Consider the following 16783-nt stretch of genomic DNA (forward strand, 5'->3'; position numbering starts at 1 on the left):
TAACAGTTTTCAAATAGTAATCAAATATAAAATATCACTGCATATTATCTTTACTGTATAAAATAAATAAAGATTCATTATTATTGAAGTTACAAAAACTATTCAGTCAAGAGCAGTGAGTAATTTCTTTGTTATTTGTTGTTTTATTTAACATTAAATACAGGCAGCAGGAATAGTTGTTTTCCCTTTAAGACATGCACGATCCAGTACATATAGTACTGTTCCACATGCGCTGTCTTTCTCGACTAATATACGCTCACTTAAGACATAACCGACTATGTTTGCTAGGATACTCGCTAGGACGGGCATGTTGACAATTTTTGTATGAATGTGGCCGCCGAAGCGCTTACTTGAAAGAGAATGAGTTAGTTTAAAAACAGACAGCAACGTGTGCTGTTCAGGTCTCACCTGCGCTCGCGCGCTATCGACACCCGGGTGATGACGGCGTAAATGACTGGACATTAGAGCAGACGGCACCAGCTGTTAACAGTTTACAAAGAGTGACTGTTTTGTCCACGCTTTCTGATTATCGTTGTTGTAACGTTTTGTGCATCCATCGACTGAAACATACATTATCTGAACTCTGTCTGTTTTCCACGTTGCTATTTTAAACAAACCATATTAACCAATAGATGCGTCGTCATTCGAGATGGACTGCATTGCAAGTGCGGTCCGTAAGTGGAGAACGGTGTGGTTCGATTTTTTTACCGAGAACCGTTGCACCCCTAATACATATATATCCGAGTCCTGATCGGGAGGTAATGTCCGATTCCGATCGAGTCTGAAACCACATGATCGGGCCCGATTTCCGATCACGTGATCGGATCTGGACATCCCTAGTTATGAAGTCAGAATTGTGAGTTATAAAGTCAGAATTGTGAGTTATAAAGTCAGAATTGCGAGATGTAAAGTCAGAATTGCGAGTTATAAAGTCAGAATTGCGAGATGTAAAGTCAGAATTGTGAGATGTAAAGTCAGAATTGCGAGATGTAAAGTCAGCATTGCGAGATGTAAAGTCAGAATTGTGAGATATAAAGTCAGAATTGTGAGTTATAAAGTCAGAATTGTGAGTTATAAAGTCAGAATTGCGAGTTATAAAGTCAGAATTGCGAGATGAAAAGTCAGAATTGCGAGATGAAAAGTCAGAATTGCGAGATGTAAAGTCAGAATTGTGAGTTATAAAGTCAGAATTGCGAGATGAAAAGTCAGAATTGCGAGATGAAAAGTCAGAATTGCGAGATGTAAAGTCAGAATTGTGAGTTATAAAGTCAGAATTGCGAGATGAAAAGTCAGAATTGCGAGATGAAAAGTCAGAATTGCGAGATGTAAAGTCAGAATTGTGAGTTATAAAGTCAGAATTGCGAGTTATAAAGTCAGAATTGCGAGATGAAAAGTCAGAATTGCGAGATGAAAAGTCAGAATTGCGAGATGTAAAGTCAGAATTGCGAGATGTAAAGTCAGAATTGTGAGATGTAAAGTCAGAATTGCGAGATGTAAAGTCAGAATTGCGAGATGTAAAGTCAGAATTGTGAGATATAAAGTCAGAATTGTGAGATGTAAAGTCAGAATTGTGAGATGTAAAGTCAGAATTGCGAGATGTAAAGTCAGAATTGCGAGATGTAAAGTCAGAATTGCGAGATGTAAAGTCAGAATTGTGAGATGTAAAGTCAGAATTGTGAGATATAAAGTCAGAATTGTGAGATGTAAAGTCAGAATTGTGAGATGTAAAGTCAGAATTGCGAGATGTAAAGTCAGAATTGCGAGATGTAAAGTCAGAATTGTGAGATGTAAAGTCAGAATTGTGTGATATAAAGTCAGAATTGTGAGATGTAAAGTCAGAATTGTGAGATATAAAGTCAGAATTGAGAGATGTAAAGTCAGAATTGCGAGATATAAAGTCAGAATTGTGAGTTATAAAGTCAGAATTGCGAGATGTAAAGTCAGAATTGCGAGATATAAAGTCAGAATTGTGAGATGTAAAGTCAGAATTGCGAGATGTAAAGTCAGAATTGCGAGATGTAAAGTCAGAATTGCAATTTTGACTTTTTTTTCTCACAATTGGACATTATAACACGTAATTGTGAGTTTATATCTCACAATTCTGGCTTTATATCTCGCAATTCTGACTTTATTTTTTGCAATTGTGAGAAAAATGTCAGAATTGTGAGATAAAAGTCGGTTACCTTTTTTTTTTATCTCATGTCGGAAACAAGCTTCTATAGTATTGTATTTAATTTTTTTATTTAAAATTTTTAATTTTTAATTTGAAATGTTTTTGTTTTATTTTTGTGTGCTTTCTTGAAGCAGCCGCAAAATCATGCGTTTGATTCTTAGCAAAATTAACACTTAAACTGATAAAAATATACGCCTTCAATGCAGTGAACATTTCTTTGGATTAAAGTGTCTGCCAAATGCATACATGTAAATTTAAATACCCTCAGAGGGTAGTTGAGAAACTGACATAAAAAATACATAATTTTATTTGCTTTTATTTTGGGTCTGCGCCACTGCAGTTGACCATGAAATTGCGGTTCAAATTGACCCACGAACATCAAAACCATCAGAAATTTTATGGCATGTTCATGATCCTAAATGAGAATTTGTCACATAATTTCGAAAAAATATCCCATTATTTCTGACAACTCGATTTTGTTTTGCAGGTCAAATTGACTCCCAAAGATTAGTTTGAGTAAATATCATGAAAAAAGCAGTTCGGGGCCAGTTCACACAAACACCCTCATTTTTTATCGAAGGGCTTCATTGTCGTCTGGATGTGGCGGAGAGTTAATCAAGGCCACTGACTCACACTGTACATGTACATGCAGTTCTGCTGAGTCAGACGCTTCAGAGAGACACACAACTATATTTACTTTAGTCAGACTTAACACTGACATCCTCCTAGATCCGTTATGGCCTTTTATAGCAGCTGTCACACAATGTCCAAATGTAGTTTGGACATTCAAAAGTGTTAATTTCACTTTTAGAACATGAATAGTCCCGCCCCTAAATGCTGATTGGCTGAGCCACATTTGAAATACGTTAATGACTAAACATGGTTTTCACTCACAATCTTCCATCTGTTTCAAATCACATCAGTTTAGTTTAATTTAAGTTGAAATGACTTATAGGTCCAATTTGATTATACTTAAAAAATTTAAGTTAGCAACTAAACTTAAGTTTTTATGTTGAAATAGGTGGAAATTTTTACTGCGATGAGAGTGTTTTGGATACAGTATATTGCTTGGTAATCGTAAACAGTTTACATCTAATACATTATATGTATGAAACCATTGTTAATTAAGTAAAATACCACAGTAAAACAAATGCACCACAACCTCAAGTGTCTTATGCAATTCAATCAAAACACATTAAAGCACATTAAACTTACCCAGCATCACTTGCATTCCCACATATTAAGGCGTCCTTGGCTCCTTCCACTTTGAAGTAATTATCTGGAAGAATGAAAAAATAGAATCTGAGATTCAAAAAAGGCAAATGCTGCAAATGATTTCTGACTAATTGCATCTCTCAAAAACACAGTGTAAAGCTGGCATTTGAGTGTTTTTGGTTGTATTTAAATAAATCTCAATTAAAGTGACAGCGTTTACTATTCAAATGTAACAAAAATGTCATGTTTAATGCAAAAGCTGCCATTGTTTATGTGCTAGAAAAATCCAGCTCTGATACAGAATCTTGAATTATAAATGACATAATTGGATAGTTACGTATTTAAAAACATGCCAGCCCCTTAAAAGCTTCAATTTAACTTTAGCCGAACTACTTTAGATTATGAGTAGCTTCAGTTCTCAGCATTGCAATCAATATATTTGGGTGTGACAGAAACATTCATTGTTTAGCGCTACTTTGAGATGCACACCACTGAGTGAACTTGTGTTTTTCCCGCAGCTAGAGGGAGTGGCTGAGAGATTACATGTACAGCAGCCTCAGGTTGGTATCCTGAGCCCTCCATTTTATCTGCTCTCATTTTCCCGCTGTCTCTCGCTCTCTCTGTCCCATCACTCCAGGCTCGAGAGCCGCTGGCGACGGAGGCCGGAGGGGGAAACGCCTCCGCTCGTGTTTGGCAGGCACCCGGTTATGACCGTCCAGCTGTCGGCATTCTGTGTTTCAGCATAACCTTAAGTGTCTGTCCTGTGTGGACCGGAGCGCTCAGCGGGAAAGGTTATCAGCCTGAACGTATTGTGTTTGATTGCTATTAAGTTGCTTTTGATTATACAAGTGATTAGGGTTAAGTTAAAAATAGCGATTTCTCGATTTTTAATCGATTTTCATTTTGATGAACCAATATCGATTCTTAAATCCCAAGAAACAATCTTTTAGTTTATGCTGTTTTCAGCTGATAAATGAACAAATCTTTGTGCGTTCCTGCTTTGAATATAAAAACAAAGTCTCAGCATTCAAAAAATACCAGTTTTACAACATAATTCAAACAAAAAATAACGTTTTGTGGTGACGGATCGCTGTAGCAGCTCGTGAACCGATCATCTCTTCCTCTTTACTACTAGTTACAGCACCAAATAAACATGAACATCAGAAGGAATGTTGAAAGATTCAGTACAACTTACTGAAATGAATCATGTCTCGAGTAATTGCACAAGTGTTTAAACCACGGAAAGACATCAATAATATGGCTTGTAAACAATGTCACATCACACTTACCTAAAAAAAAGCCATCCAATGTCCATAAACTCATTTGTTAGCTAGAAAAATTAGGCGTTTTGATAAATATATGCACTTCATTATATTTTTTCCTTAGCCTGTCCTTCAATATTTAAAATAGGGTGAATTCAGGGTGATTGGGACACTTTTGTGCCATTGAGATGAATTGGAAAAAGTGTCCCAATCAGCCTGAATTTCACCCTATTTTTGAATAAGTCCATCATGAAAACAACGAATTGGAGTAGAAATGTATTTGTCAATAATGATAATTTGACAATCGGCCAGTTTTACAACATAATTCAAACAAAAAATAACATTTTGTGGTGACAGATCGCTGTAGCGGCTCGTGAACCGACATCTCTTCCTCTTTACTACTAGTTATAGCACCAAATAAACATGAATGAACATCAGAAGGAATGTTGAAAGATTCAGTACAACTTACTGAAATGAATCATGTCCCGAGTAATCGCACAACAAGTGTTTCAACCAGAGAAAGACGTCAATATTACAGCTTGTAAACAATGTCACGTCACATTTACCTCAAAAAAGCTATTCAATGACCATAAACTCATTAGTTAGCTAGAAAAAATGAGGCACTTCATTGTATTTTTTCCTTAACCTGTTCTTCAATATTTAATATATGTTTGAATGAATCCATCGTGAAAACAACAAATTGGAGTAGAAATGTATTTATGTCAATAAAACGTATTATTATAACTTTATTATTATTAAAACTGCCTTATGTGCAATTTAAATGTTTGTATATAAATCATTTGATTAATTGTTTTTCAAGCCTTTGGATCGAATCGAGTCTTACAGCTGATACACTGCAAAAAATTATTTTCTTCCTCAATATTTTTATCTGCTTTTCCAGTACAAATATCAAAGCATTCTTAAACTAAGACACATTTACTTGAGAAGTAAAATGACTGAAGATAGAGTCTTGTTTTACGGAAAACATGTTTTGCTTAAAACAATCACAAATATCTACCAATGGAATCAGAACAATAAACTAGTTTCCTCCTTGAATTAAGGAGATTTTCTTGTTTTAAGCTCACTTAATTTTGATTAATATTTTGGCACAAATCTCCATCAGTTCTTTCAAACATGTGAAATGCTTTAAATTCAGGAGGAGTGTTTTGGTTCTCTGTGTTTTGGACCATGAATGCCATGACGAAGCACATCAGGAGAAAGCGTCTTGTCTATTTCTGTCTGTGTCCTACATCTGTGTTCTGCAGGTCAACTTATCGAGTGCCAGCACTGTCCTAATTGCTATTCTAATGAAATGAGACCAACCCAAAATAAGAGCGAATCTCATCTTAGACGTCGGCTCTTCTATGAGTATAGTCATTTAACTGCAGAATTATGATCAACAAGCTTCATAATACAATCTAAATACGTGTTCAATGTGACAGAGGCGGCAGGGTTCATTCAGATTTAGTCCACTAGTTCAGCATAACTATGTTTGGAGTATTTTATTTTATTGCAGTATTTATTCAATCAAAGCTAATTGTAAGTAGCAAACAAGTATGATTATATAACCAGGGGTCAGTTGCATAAACAGAGACATCATGTTAAGACTCTTAACAAGTCAGTTAGTCAAAGAGTAATCAGTCTTACTTATAACATTTAATTAGACCAATCTACTTTTTTATGTAACTGACCTAAAAGTATAACTGAAAAAAGAAATAAATACAAATGAAAGAAACAAAAAATAGATGACTAACTTGTAGACTACAGATTAGAAATTAGAAAGACTAGAAATTTTCAGGTATTTTGGATTTTTTGAAAAACGTACTTTTGCGAAATAATCCTAGGTTTTTGGCCTGATCGGAACCAAACCAGTGCAGCAAGATTCTCTGGAGTCTGAATGTCAACAATTATCAAAAAAGACATTGAAATTCTGATTCACAGTCTCTAAGGCCAAAATGCTTGAAGTGGGTGGAGCCACTTTTACTAAAAAGGCTATAACTCGTGAACGGAATGAGATATTTTTACCAAATTTGGTACACCTATGTAAGAGCTCATTCTGTAGTTGTGTGAAAAAGGATGCAGTGACTGGCCACTTGGTGGCACTATAACCGGAAAAAACATGACAATTGCTATTATTACTTCACTGTTAATCCTATTGACTTGAAAATTGGCATGCAGTGTCTTTATCCATGGTGCCATAACTGTCCATGAGGACATTGACGCATCTCAAAAAACATGTCTGGCATCAGCCAATGAAATTTGAGCAGCTATCAGATAAGGTTAACGGAGGCCGACTGGATCGAAACTCGCTGGGCCTGTTTGACTCACGGCCCTAGAGGCCTAAGAGAAATCCAAAAGAAATTGGCCACCGGGGGGCGCCTTCACGTTTTTCACGTGCGTAAATGATTGTGTGTTTTTTCACACACGCCAACGACATTCGTACCACATGGTAGAACTCCTCATTCTGAGCAACTTTGTCTCTAGGATTGCCGCTGTCCATCGAATTGTTCGTTAAATATTAGAGATTATTTTTTAAAAAAACAACTTTGGCAAACTAGTCTTAGGTATTTGGCTCAACCTATAAACCATACATTTCCTATGGTAAATTGCCTGTATTGGCTGTAAATGGTCTTTTCCATCTATAATTGAGATGGTTACAGGCTTGCTAATTAAAACATTATAACTTTTTTATGTGCTTAAAGGCCTTAAAGGGCTTGAACACTGATAATTGCTGCTCGCAGCTACAAACCCGATTCCAAAAAAGTTGGGAAACTCTGTACAAATTGTGAATAAAAAAGGAATGCAACAATTTACAAATCTCATAAACTTATTTTTTATTCACAATAGAATATAGATAACATATCAAATGTTGAAAGTGAGACATTTTGAAATGTCATGCCAAAAATTGGCTCATTTTGGATTTCATGAGAGCTACACATTCCAAAACAGTTGTGACAGGTAGCAATAAGAGGCCGGAAAAGTTAAATGTACATATGAGGAACAGCTGGAGGACCAATTTGCAACTTATTAGGTCAATTGGCAACATGATTGGTAGGGCTGGGCGATATATCGAATGCTTTTGTCACACGCATTTCGTCAGTAAAGCCGGTTCCCTGATTACCGCTAAATCGCCATCACCTGCTTTCAAATGGAGCGCCATTTAATAGACAGAGCTGTAGTTCACTGATAAGCCACGCAATATCGTGTTCAATATCGACGGCGATTCATATCGATACTGAACGCAATATTGCGTGGCTTATCAGTGAACTACGGCTCTGTGTATTAAATGGCGCTCCATTTGAAAGCAGGTGATGGCGATTAAGCGGTAATCAGGGAACCGGCTTTACTGACGAAACACGTGTGACAAAAGCATTTGATATATCGCCCAGCCCTAATGATTGGGTATAAAAAGAGCCTCTCAGAGTGGCAGTGTCTCTCAGAAGTCAAGATGGGCAGAGGATCACCAATTCCCCCAATGCTGCGGCAAAAAATTGTGGAGCAATATCAGAAAGGAGTTTCTCAGAGAAAAATTGCAAAGAGTTTGAAGTTGTCATCATCTACAGTGCATAATATCATCCAAAGATTCAGAAAATCTGGAACAATCTCTGTGCGTAAGGGTCAAGGCTGGAAAACCATACTGGATGCCCGTGATCTTCGGGCCCTTAGACAGCACTGCGTCACATACAGGAATGCTACTGTAATGGAAATCACAACATGGGCTCAGGAATACTTCCAGAAAACATTGTCGGTGAACACAATCCACCGTGCCATTCGCCGTTGCCGGCTAAAACTCTATAGGTCAAAAAAGAAGCCATATCTAAACATGATCCAGAAGTGCAGGCGTTTTCTCTGGGCCAAGGCTCATTTAAAATGAACTGTGGCAAAGTGGAAAACTGTTCTGTGGTCAGATGAATCAAAATTTGAAGTTCTTTTTGGAAAACTGGGACGCCATGTCATCCGGACTAAAGAGGACAAGGACAACCCAAGTCATTATCAGCGCTCAGTTCAGAAGCCTGCATCTCTGATGGTATGGGGTTGAATGAGTGCGTGTGGCATGGGCAGCTTACACATCTGGAAAGGCACCATCAATGCTGAAAGGTATATCCAAGTTCTAGAACAACATATGCTACCATCCAGACATTGTCTCTTTCAGGGAAGACCTTGCATTTTCCAACATGACAATGCCAGACCACATACTGCATCAATTACAACATCACGGCTGCGTAGAAGAAGGATCCGGGTACTGAAATGACCAGCCTGCAGTCCAGATCTTTCACCCATAGGAAACATTTGGCGCATCATAAAGAGGAAGATGCGACAAAGAAGACCTAAGACAGTTGAGCAACTAGAAGCCTGTATTAGACAAGAATGGGACAACATTCCTATTCCTAAACTTGAGTAACTTGTCTCCTCAGTCCCCAGACGTTTGCAGATATAAAAAGAAGAGGGGATGCCACACAGTGGTAAACATGGCCTTGTCCCAACTTTTTTGAGATGTGTTGATGCCATGAAATTTAAAATCAACTTATTTTTCCCCTAAAATTATACATTTTCTCAGTTTAAACATTTGATATGTCATCTATGTTGTATTCTGAATAAAATATTGAAAGTTCCACATCATTGCATTCTTTTTTATTCACAATTTGTACAGTGTCCCAACTTTTTTGGAATCGGGTTTGTATATTATTTCAACTGTTTCTTCTAGAAAGTAATGAGACTTCTACTAAAGTCTCCTGAATGCTTCACAATCATTTTATAGCTCTATAATCTACTTTATAGCAGTTTTTACTTGTTCCTGGATTCTCAGTCTAATCTTATCTCGACACCAGAATATCAGGGAGGATTGAAGGTGGACTCTTGTGACTTGGACCAGTATAAAACCACTAAAACCCACTCAGAAGACCTTGGCAACTGCACGGCGATGCCACCCACGTCACCCCACGATCACAGAGGTGAGTTCGGCACGGCCACCCACACTTTCTTTATCTAGTTTCTCCTAATGTATGAGATGGAAACTATTGTTTGTGCTAAGCATTTAAACTTAGAGTAAGATGATCTACTTAAAGAAGTCTTTAAGTCACTGACCTTCATTAGTGACAAAATCCTCTAGCGAGGACCAGGTTCTGTTATTGCAGATGAAAGTGCTGTTGTTGTATGAAGGTAAGGTGGTGTTGAGACAGTGTGCGGTGCTGCGGACGCATTTCTGCCGCAGGTTCCCCATGAAGAGCTGCAGGCCGATGAGGGCGAACACGCTGAGGCAGAAGACGGTGAGAATCATGACGTCTGCCAGCTTCTTTACCGACTGAATCAGCGCGCCGACGATGGTCTTCAGGCCTGAGCGACAAACACCCGGAGATCAGCAGGTGAGAATCAAGGTGAGAATGTATGTGCTCATTTCTACTTATTTTAACTTCTGGGTAGGTAATAAAATCAAAGCAATCGTAATTTCTTCAGATCACATCAGGGTTGTGCACCATTCAGAATTTGATGTAGTAAACAGAATCCAGAACAGTCATTAAAAAAATAAATAAATAAATAAATAAATATATATATATATATATATATATATATATATATATATATATATATATTTTTTTTTTATGTATTATTTTTTTCACACTTTTCCAGCTTAATAATATAATATAATTAATTAATATTAATGAATATAATATAAAAATTATTAATATATTATTTTCATATTTTATTCTAGAGTATTTTGCACATTATATATATATATATATATATATATATATATATATATATATATATATATATAATGAAAATAATATATTAATATTTTTTATATTATATTAAAATATAAAATATTTTTATAATATATTATATTAATTAATAACATATACAAATATTTGATTTGTTTCTTTTTTTAATTACATTTTATTGAACTTAGAAATTTAATTTGAAAATAATGTAACTATTAATTTGTCACAAAATCTTTTTTGTGACTGTGTTGATTTGTTTTGTTTATTGCAATTCAGGTCTTAAGTTCTGAATGTTGCCAAACCCAGAATCACATTATTAATGCATCAATCAAACCACATTAAACCACAAGCACAGCACGAGACATCTAGGTCTGTCTTCACAAACATTTGTGGGTGCGGGAAGCACACAAAATGTGACAGTTCACAACAGATGCTTCTGTGGAACCAGAACCTGCACTTTTCATGTGGAATATACATTAATATATATTATAATATAAGCATATATGTGTGTTTTGGTTTCGTATGTATAGCTACAGTATATAAATATTTCTGATTCCATAAGAAGCGTCTGCTTAGCATGCAAAGTCATGTTCTTCTACATCTACCCATGCCTTTAACATGTCAACACCACGGTGCAATGAGACTTTTAGGGTGAGTTAACTGAACCCTGCGCTGACAGGTAAAGGTAACTCGAACCATCCGCCCTGATGTAATTTCACTTGTGTGTGATTGACCTACTCTACAACCTGTTGTGCCTGTTGTAAGCCGCTTAAGTGTCTAATGTTAACAGCTTTGACAGAGAGCAACAGGACCTGTCTTTTTTTTTCCAGAGGCGTTGGTTCCGTTAGTATTTTTTCCATTAATTTTTCCCATAGGGATTTAAAAAAGTATGGTTAAAGTGTTAACCAATATAACCAAACCAACCAGCTACGAGGTGAATCACAACATTTTATTTAAAGCAAAAAAATATTAGAAAAATCAGACACGACTGTGCACTTAATGGCTTCAATGAGGAAAAGGACTACAATCCAATGAATCATTGCAAATCAAAATCAAAATCAAAAGCATTTTGACAGCATCGCAAGACTGATTCAATTACACTGCAATTTACATTTGCAGTGCTTCACCGGAGTGGGCGGCTCTAAAGAGCTCTTTTGCCGCGATTTGCTCACCACAACTCTCTGATTGGTGGAATTTTCTGTACAGCATCATGGGTAATGTAGTTTTTCAGCTATTAACATGATGAATTGAGTGTACTAAAGTCAGAATTGCATGTTATAAAGTCAAAAGGACTACAATCCCATGAATCACTGCGAATGACAACCAAAATAAAAAGCATTTTGACAGCATCGCAAGACTGATTCAATTACATCATTTGCGGTGCTTCATTGGAGTGGGCGGAGCTAAAGAGCTCTTTTGCCGCGATATGCTCACTGCAGTTCTCTGGTTGGTGGAATTTTCTGTACAGCATGATGGGTAATGTAGTTTTTCAGCTATTAACATGATTATTTTACAAATAATTGCATGTTCTCAAGTCAAAAGAACTACAATCCCAAGAATCATTGCGAATGACAATCAAAATAAAAAGCATTTTGAAAGCATCGCAAGACTGGTGGTGCTTCATCGGAGTGGGCGGAGCTAAAGAGCTCTTTTGCCGCGATATGCTCACTGCAGTTCTCTGATTGTTGGAATTTTCTGTACAGCATCATGGGTAATGTAGTTTTTCAGCTATTAACATGATTATTTTACAAATAATTGCATGTTCTCAAGTCAAAAGAACTACAATCCCAAGAATCATCATCATTTGCGGTGCTTCATTGGAGTGGGCGGAGCTATAGAGCTCTTTTGCGGCGATATGCTCACTGCAGTTCTCTGATTGGTGGAATTTTCTGTACAGCATCATGGGTAATGTAGTTTTTCAGCTATTAACATGATTATTTTAAAAATAATTGCATGTTCTCAAGTCAAAACAACTACAATCCCAAGAATCATCATCATTTGTGGTGCTTCACCGGAGTGGGCGGAGCTAAAAAGCTCTTTTGTCTCTGATTGATTGGTTTTCCAGAGGTCAAGCTGGTCTGGTCTGATGTTTTAGAGAGGTTTTGTCCATGTCAAGCGCCTGGCTTCAGTTTTCGCACAACTCAAAAGTCTCATTTTCTACATTCTGCATGTTTCCAGAAGTGTTTTGGAAATGTTTTGGTCATCCACTAGCACTGCAGGCCTTGGCGTTTGTCGGCCTCTCACCTGGGATGACTGAGATAGTTTTCAGTGCTCGTAGAACCCTGAATGTCCGTAACGCTGAGACATTGCCCAGGTCCACAAACTCAGTAACATATCTGCAATAAGCGAGAATTGGAGCACAGACAATGACAACAACACCAACAACAGGCAAACAACAACACAGCGGAGAATGAAGCAGGAATGCTGGGAAGTTTCAGGAGCTGGGAAAGAGATGACTGGAGAACACAACGCGGGAGGAACCGGATGCAGGTAAACTCCTGAGCTTATTTTTTTGCCATTGGACTCGGACATAGAGCAACACTTTAAACTGTGTCCTGGCGCACAGGTTCAGGAACGTCTTACCTGGAATTACGGAAATAGTTTTCAAAGCGCGGAGGACCCTGAACGTTCGAAGGGCTTGTAGATTGCCTACTTTTATAAATTCAGTTAGAAACCTGCAGAATCAAATTACAGTTATATGGATAAGAGGACAAACAACTGAAAGAGAAAAAAGGGAGAAAATTAAAGTGTTAGGAAACTAAACAACCTCATATGATGTTGTACATTTTGCTTCCTTAGAGAAATAGTTCACCCAAAAATATGTTTAAGGAATATCCCCCCCACCATTAATAATGTATTTATTAATAAATAAATGAAAAAAAAAAATCCTAATTCATAAATTTACTTATAGTGAAAATATTAATAATAAATAAATTATACATATGTTTATATATATTATTAATTAATAAATTATAAATATTGTTTTATGTTCCACGGAAGAACTAAAGCCATTTATATTAAAAATAAATAATTAATAATAAAAATATTAATAATAAATAAATTATATACATATATATATATATATATATATATATATATATATATATATATATATATATATAATTTATATTTTATTATTTATTTATTTACTAATAAATGCTATAAAAAGTTGACCTATTTCTAAGTTATAGCCCCACCCCCAAAAAAGTATACATAATTTATTAATAAATAAATAATTCCATGAATTAATTAATTTATGATAATAATAATAATAATAATTTAAAAAAGCATATACTTAATTAAAATATTAATAATAAATAAATAAATAACAAATTAATTATATATATATATATATATATATATATATATATATATATATATATATATATATATATATATATATATATATATATATATATAATTTATGTATTATTAATATTTTTATTCTTTTTTTATTTAATTTGTTAATTTATTTATTAATTAATTTATATATTTACTTTTAATCTAAATTGCTTTAGTTCTTCCGCAGAACATACATACATACATACATATATATATATATCCTTTTTTTATATATATATTTATTATATTTTATTATTTTCTATATAATCAAAATAAATGGGGAAGATGCTTTCAAGAACAGAATCATAATAGCAACATAATTTCACACAAAGCTTTCAGGGATTCCTAAACTTTTTTTGTCAGCTAAAATATTTTCTTGAATTCATCCTGAGATTTTAAGTTAATATTTCAATCATTTAACAACACATTTGCATATTCACAATTTTCTGATGTCACATGACATGCATTTATAAAATATTAAAACAACAAAACTATATATATATTTCGTCTTTTGTAGCAAGTGTTTTATATTGGTTGCTTTTATTTTAAAATATTTTTTATTATTTAATTACTGTATTTTACAGAACAAATATCTGCCAATTTAAGCAAAAACTCACTTCATTTTGATACACTTACAAGACTTAATATCTTCAGTCATTTTGCTTCTCCAGTAAATGTATTTCGATTTAAGGATGTTTAGATATTTGTACTGGAAAACAAGACAAAAACACTGAACTTTGTATTTTTGGGTGAACTATCCCTTTAAGCTGGCACAGATTTAGTAGCTGCCTTGATTTTGAGAGACGGGATGAAGTCGTATAACGTTCCATATCAAATTTCATCCTCTCTGATCATTAACCTGATTAAATTACTGTAGCTGCTGGTATTCAAGATACACTATATCACATGTGGCGGCATTAAAATATGAAGTACGGCGCTCAGTTTCTATAGAAACCTGGTATTCGGAGGTAAGCGTTTATTATTTATCCGCTCGGCCGTCATCCGTCTGGGTTTAATGAAGTCAGGAGTGGCGGCTAGCGCTCCTGTCAACATCCCAATACAAGCGTGACTTATGGGCAGCGGCCGAGCCTGAGGGTCCATCTGACGTCGCTCAGACTCCCAGTTCAAGGACAACAGGCCTGTTAAAGCTTGAGAAATAAAGCCATAAGGACCAACGAGAAATAAGCACTTCATCACCGCTCGGCTGCTGTAAGGGTCACTGCGAGCGCTGCGATTCATGCCGTTTACAGAGAAATTACATTTTTTTGCAGTAAAAATGAAAGAAATAAACTCTAAAAAGGTTCATATAATGAGAAATCCTTTTTCTAACAGAAGAGTTCATGGTATTTTAAAGGTACAGTAGCAAATTTATATTTACCGTTCAAAAGTTTGGTGTTAGTTCGATGTTTAAGGTTGTATTTATTAGATCAAAAATACAGTAAAAATCTGAAATATTTTTATCATTTAAAATAGCTGTTTTCTATGTGAATATATAATAAAATATAATTTATTTCTGTGATCAAAGCTGAATTTTCAGCATCATTACTCCAGTCTTCAGTGTCACATGATCCTTCAGAAATCATTCTAATATGCTGAATATAAAGCCTTTAATAAGACTAAAAACATTTTCCATTTCTATCCATGCATAGGCATCTTTAAAAGTTTATTCCCTGGATATTTCCGTTTTTAAATGTTCTTTTTAAGTGAACAGGCCCATAACTGAGGTGAAAATGATATTATTTGGATATGAACGGCACTCAATGACACATTCATATGATGCCGCGACTCCAGGGAACGTGTCCACATCTACGCTCACCTCTGTTGCCATGGCGACGTGTGTTTTGGGATTAGGGTCAAGGACGGGGTAAGTGCTCACGCTCTCCTACACGCAACCTCTCATAATAATTAATCACCGATACGGACGCATTGACGGGTCAAGCGGCTGAGATTAGATTATTACAGCCTATTGAAAATAACAACAGCAGCATTATTGTTTCATTATCTCTGTTGCTCAGCGTCCGACAGCAGCCAATCATGACGAGCTGTGATTACTTAAGTTATTTAATATTGTGCTGATGGAAATATCATAATGTAGTTTTTTTTTTTTAAGGAAATTCTATGAATATTTTAATAACTCACAATGTGGTAATGTCTATTTTCAAGTAATATATTGAATTAAATAAAAATTATATATATATATATATATATATATATATATATATATATATATATATATATATATATATATATATATATATATATAATATATATTAGGGTCTAATCCAGAGTAAATTCACACTTTTTTTAAAGTTAATTTTAAGCTATTTTAAAAGTAAATTTCATGTATAATTACAATGAAACAGCAATAAATAATAAAATATAATTAAAAAAATAAATATAATAAAATAAATAGAATTAAACAGTGCAACAAAGTGGTAATGCCTATTTTAGAAAATATATCAAAATATATTAAATTAAATTATATATATATATATATATATATATATATATATATATATATATATATATATATATATATATATAGAATTAAATTTAAAAAAATATAATTTTAAGGTCTAATACAAAGTAAATTCACACATTTTTTAAAGTTTATTTAAACTTTTTTAAAAGTAAATTTCACAAATAATTACAATGAAACAGCAACAGAATTAAATGTAAAATTTTAAAATTACAAACAACAATGTGGTAATGTCTTTTTTTAGAGTTTTTAAAGCAAATTAAATAAAATTATATCTATCTCTCTCTCTCTCTCTCTCTCTATATATATATATATATATATATATATATATATAAAATTACAAAGTAGAAATAATCTTTATATAATCTTTAATCTTCAATAATCTTTATTTAGAACATTGAAAAATATTTTTACAGTGCAAAAATGTCGTAATATTTGTTTTTAGATAATATAGTGAATTAAATAAAATAATAATTTCTCTTTTAAAAAAAAATATTTTAGGGTCTAAAAAAATAAATCTCACAAATAATCACAAAGAACATTTTCAAGCTGAATGACTGAAATAGGCTTTTTAACCGTATTTTTATTTACA

The 16783-nt window shown here is 34.3% G+C and overlaps 1 protein-coding gene across 1 annotated transcript in view; it reads right to left on the bottom strand.

Moving 5' to 3' along the window:
- The window catches only part of scn5lab (sodium channel, voltage gated, type V-like, alpha b), a 201226-nt gene that overhangs the window by 113962 nt on the left and 70481 nt on the right, over window positions 1–16783 (bottom strand). Inside the window, exons 6-8 of the mRNA XM_067377647.1 lie at window positions 12615–12706; window positions 9736–9984; window positions 3389–3452 (exon numbers count right to left, since the gene is read on the bottom strand). Of these exons, the coding sequence (XP_067233748.1) occupies window positions 3389–3452; window positions 9736–9984; window positions 12615–12706 (405 nt within the window). The remainder of the gene's footprint in view (window positions 1–3388; window positions 3453–9735; window positions 9985–12614; window positions 12707–16783) is intronic.

Source organism: Chanodichthys erythropterus, chromosome 23 (genome assembly GCF_024489055.1).
Source record: "Chanodichthys erythropterus isolate Z2021 chromosome 23, ASM2448905v1, whole genome shotgun sequence".
Lineage (NCBI taxonomy): Eukaryota > Metazoa > Chordata > Actinopteri > Cypriniformes > Xenocyprididae > Chanodichthys > Chanodichthys erythropterus.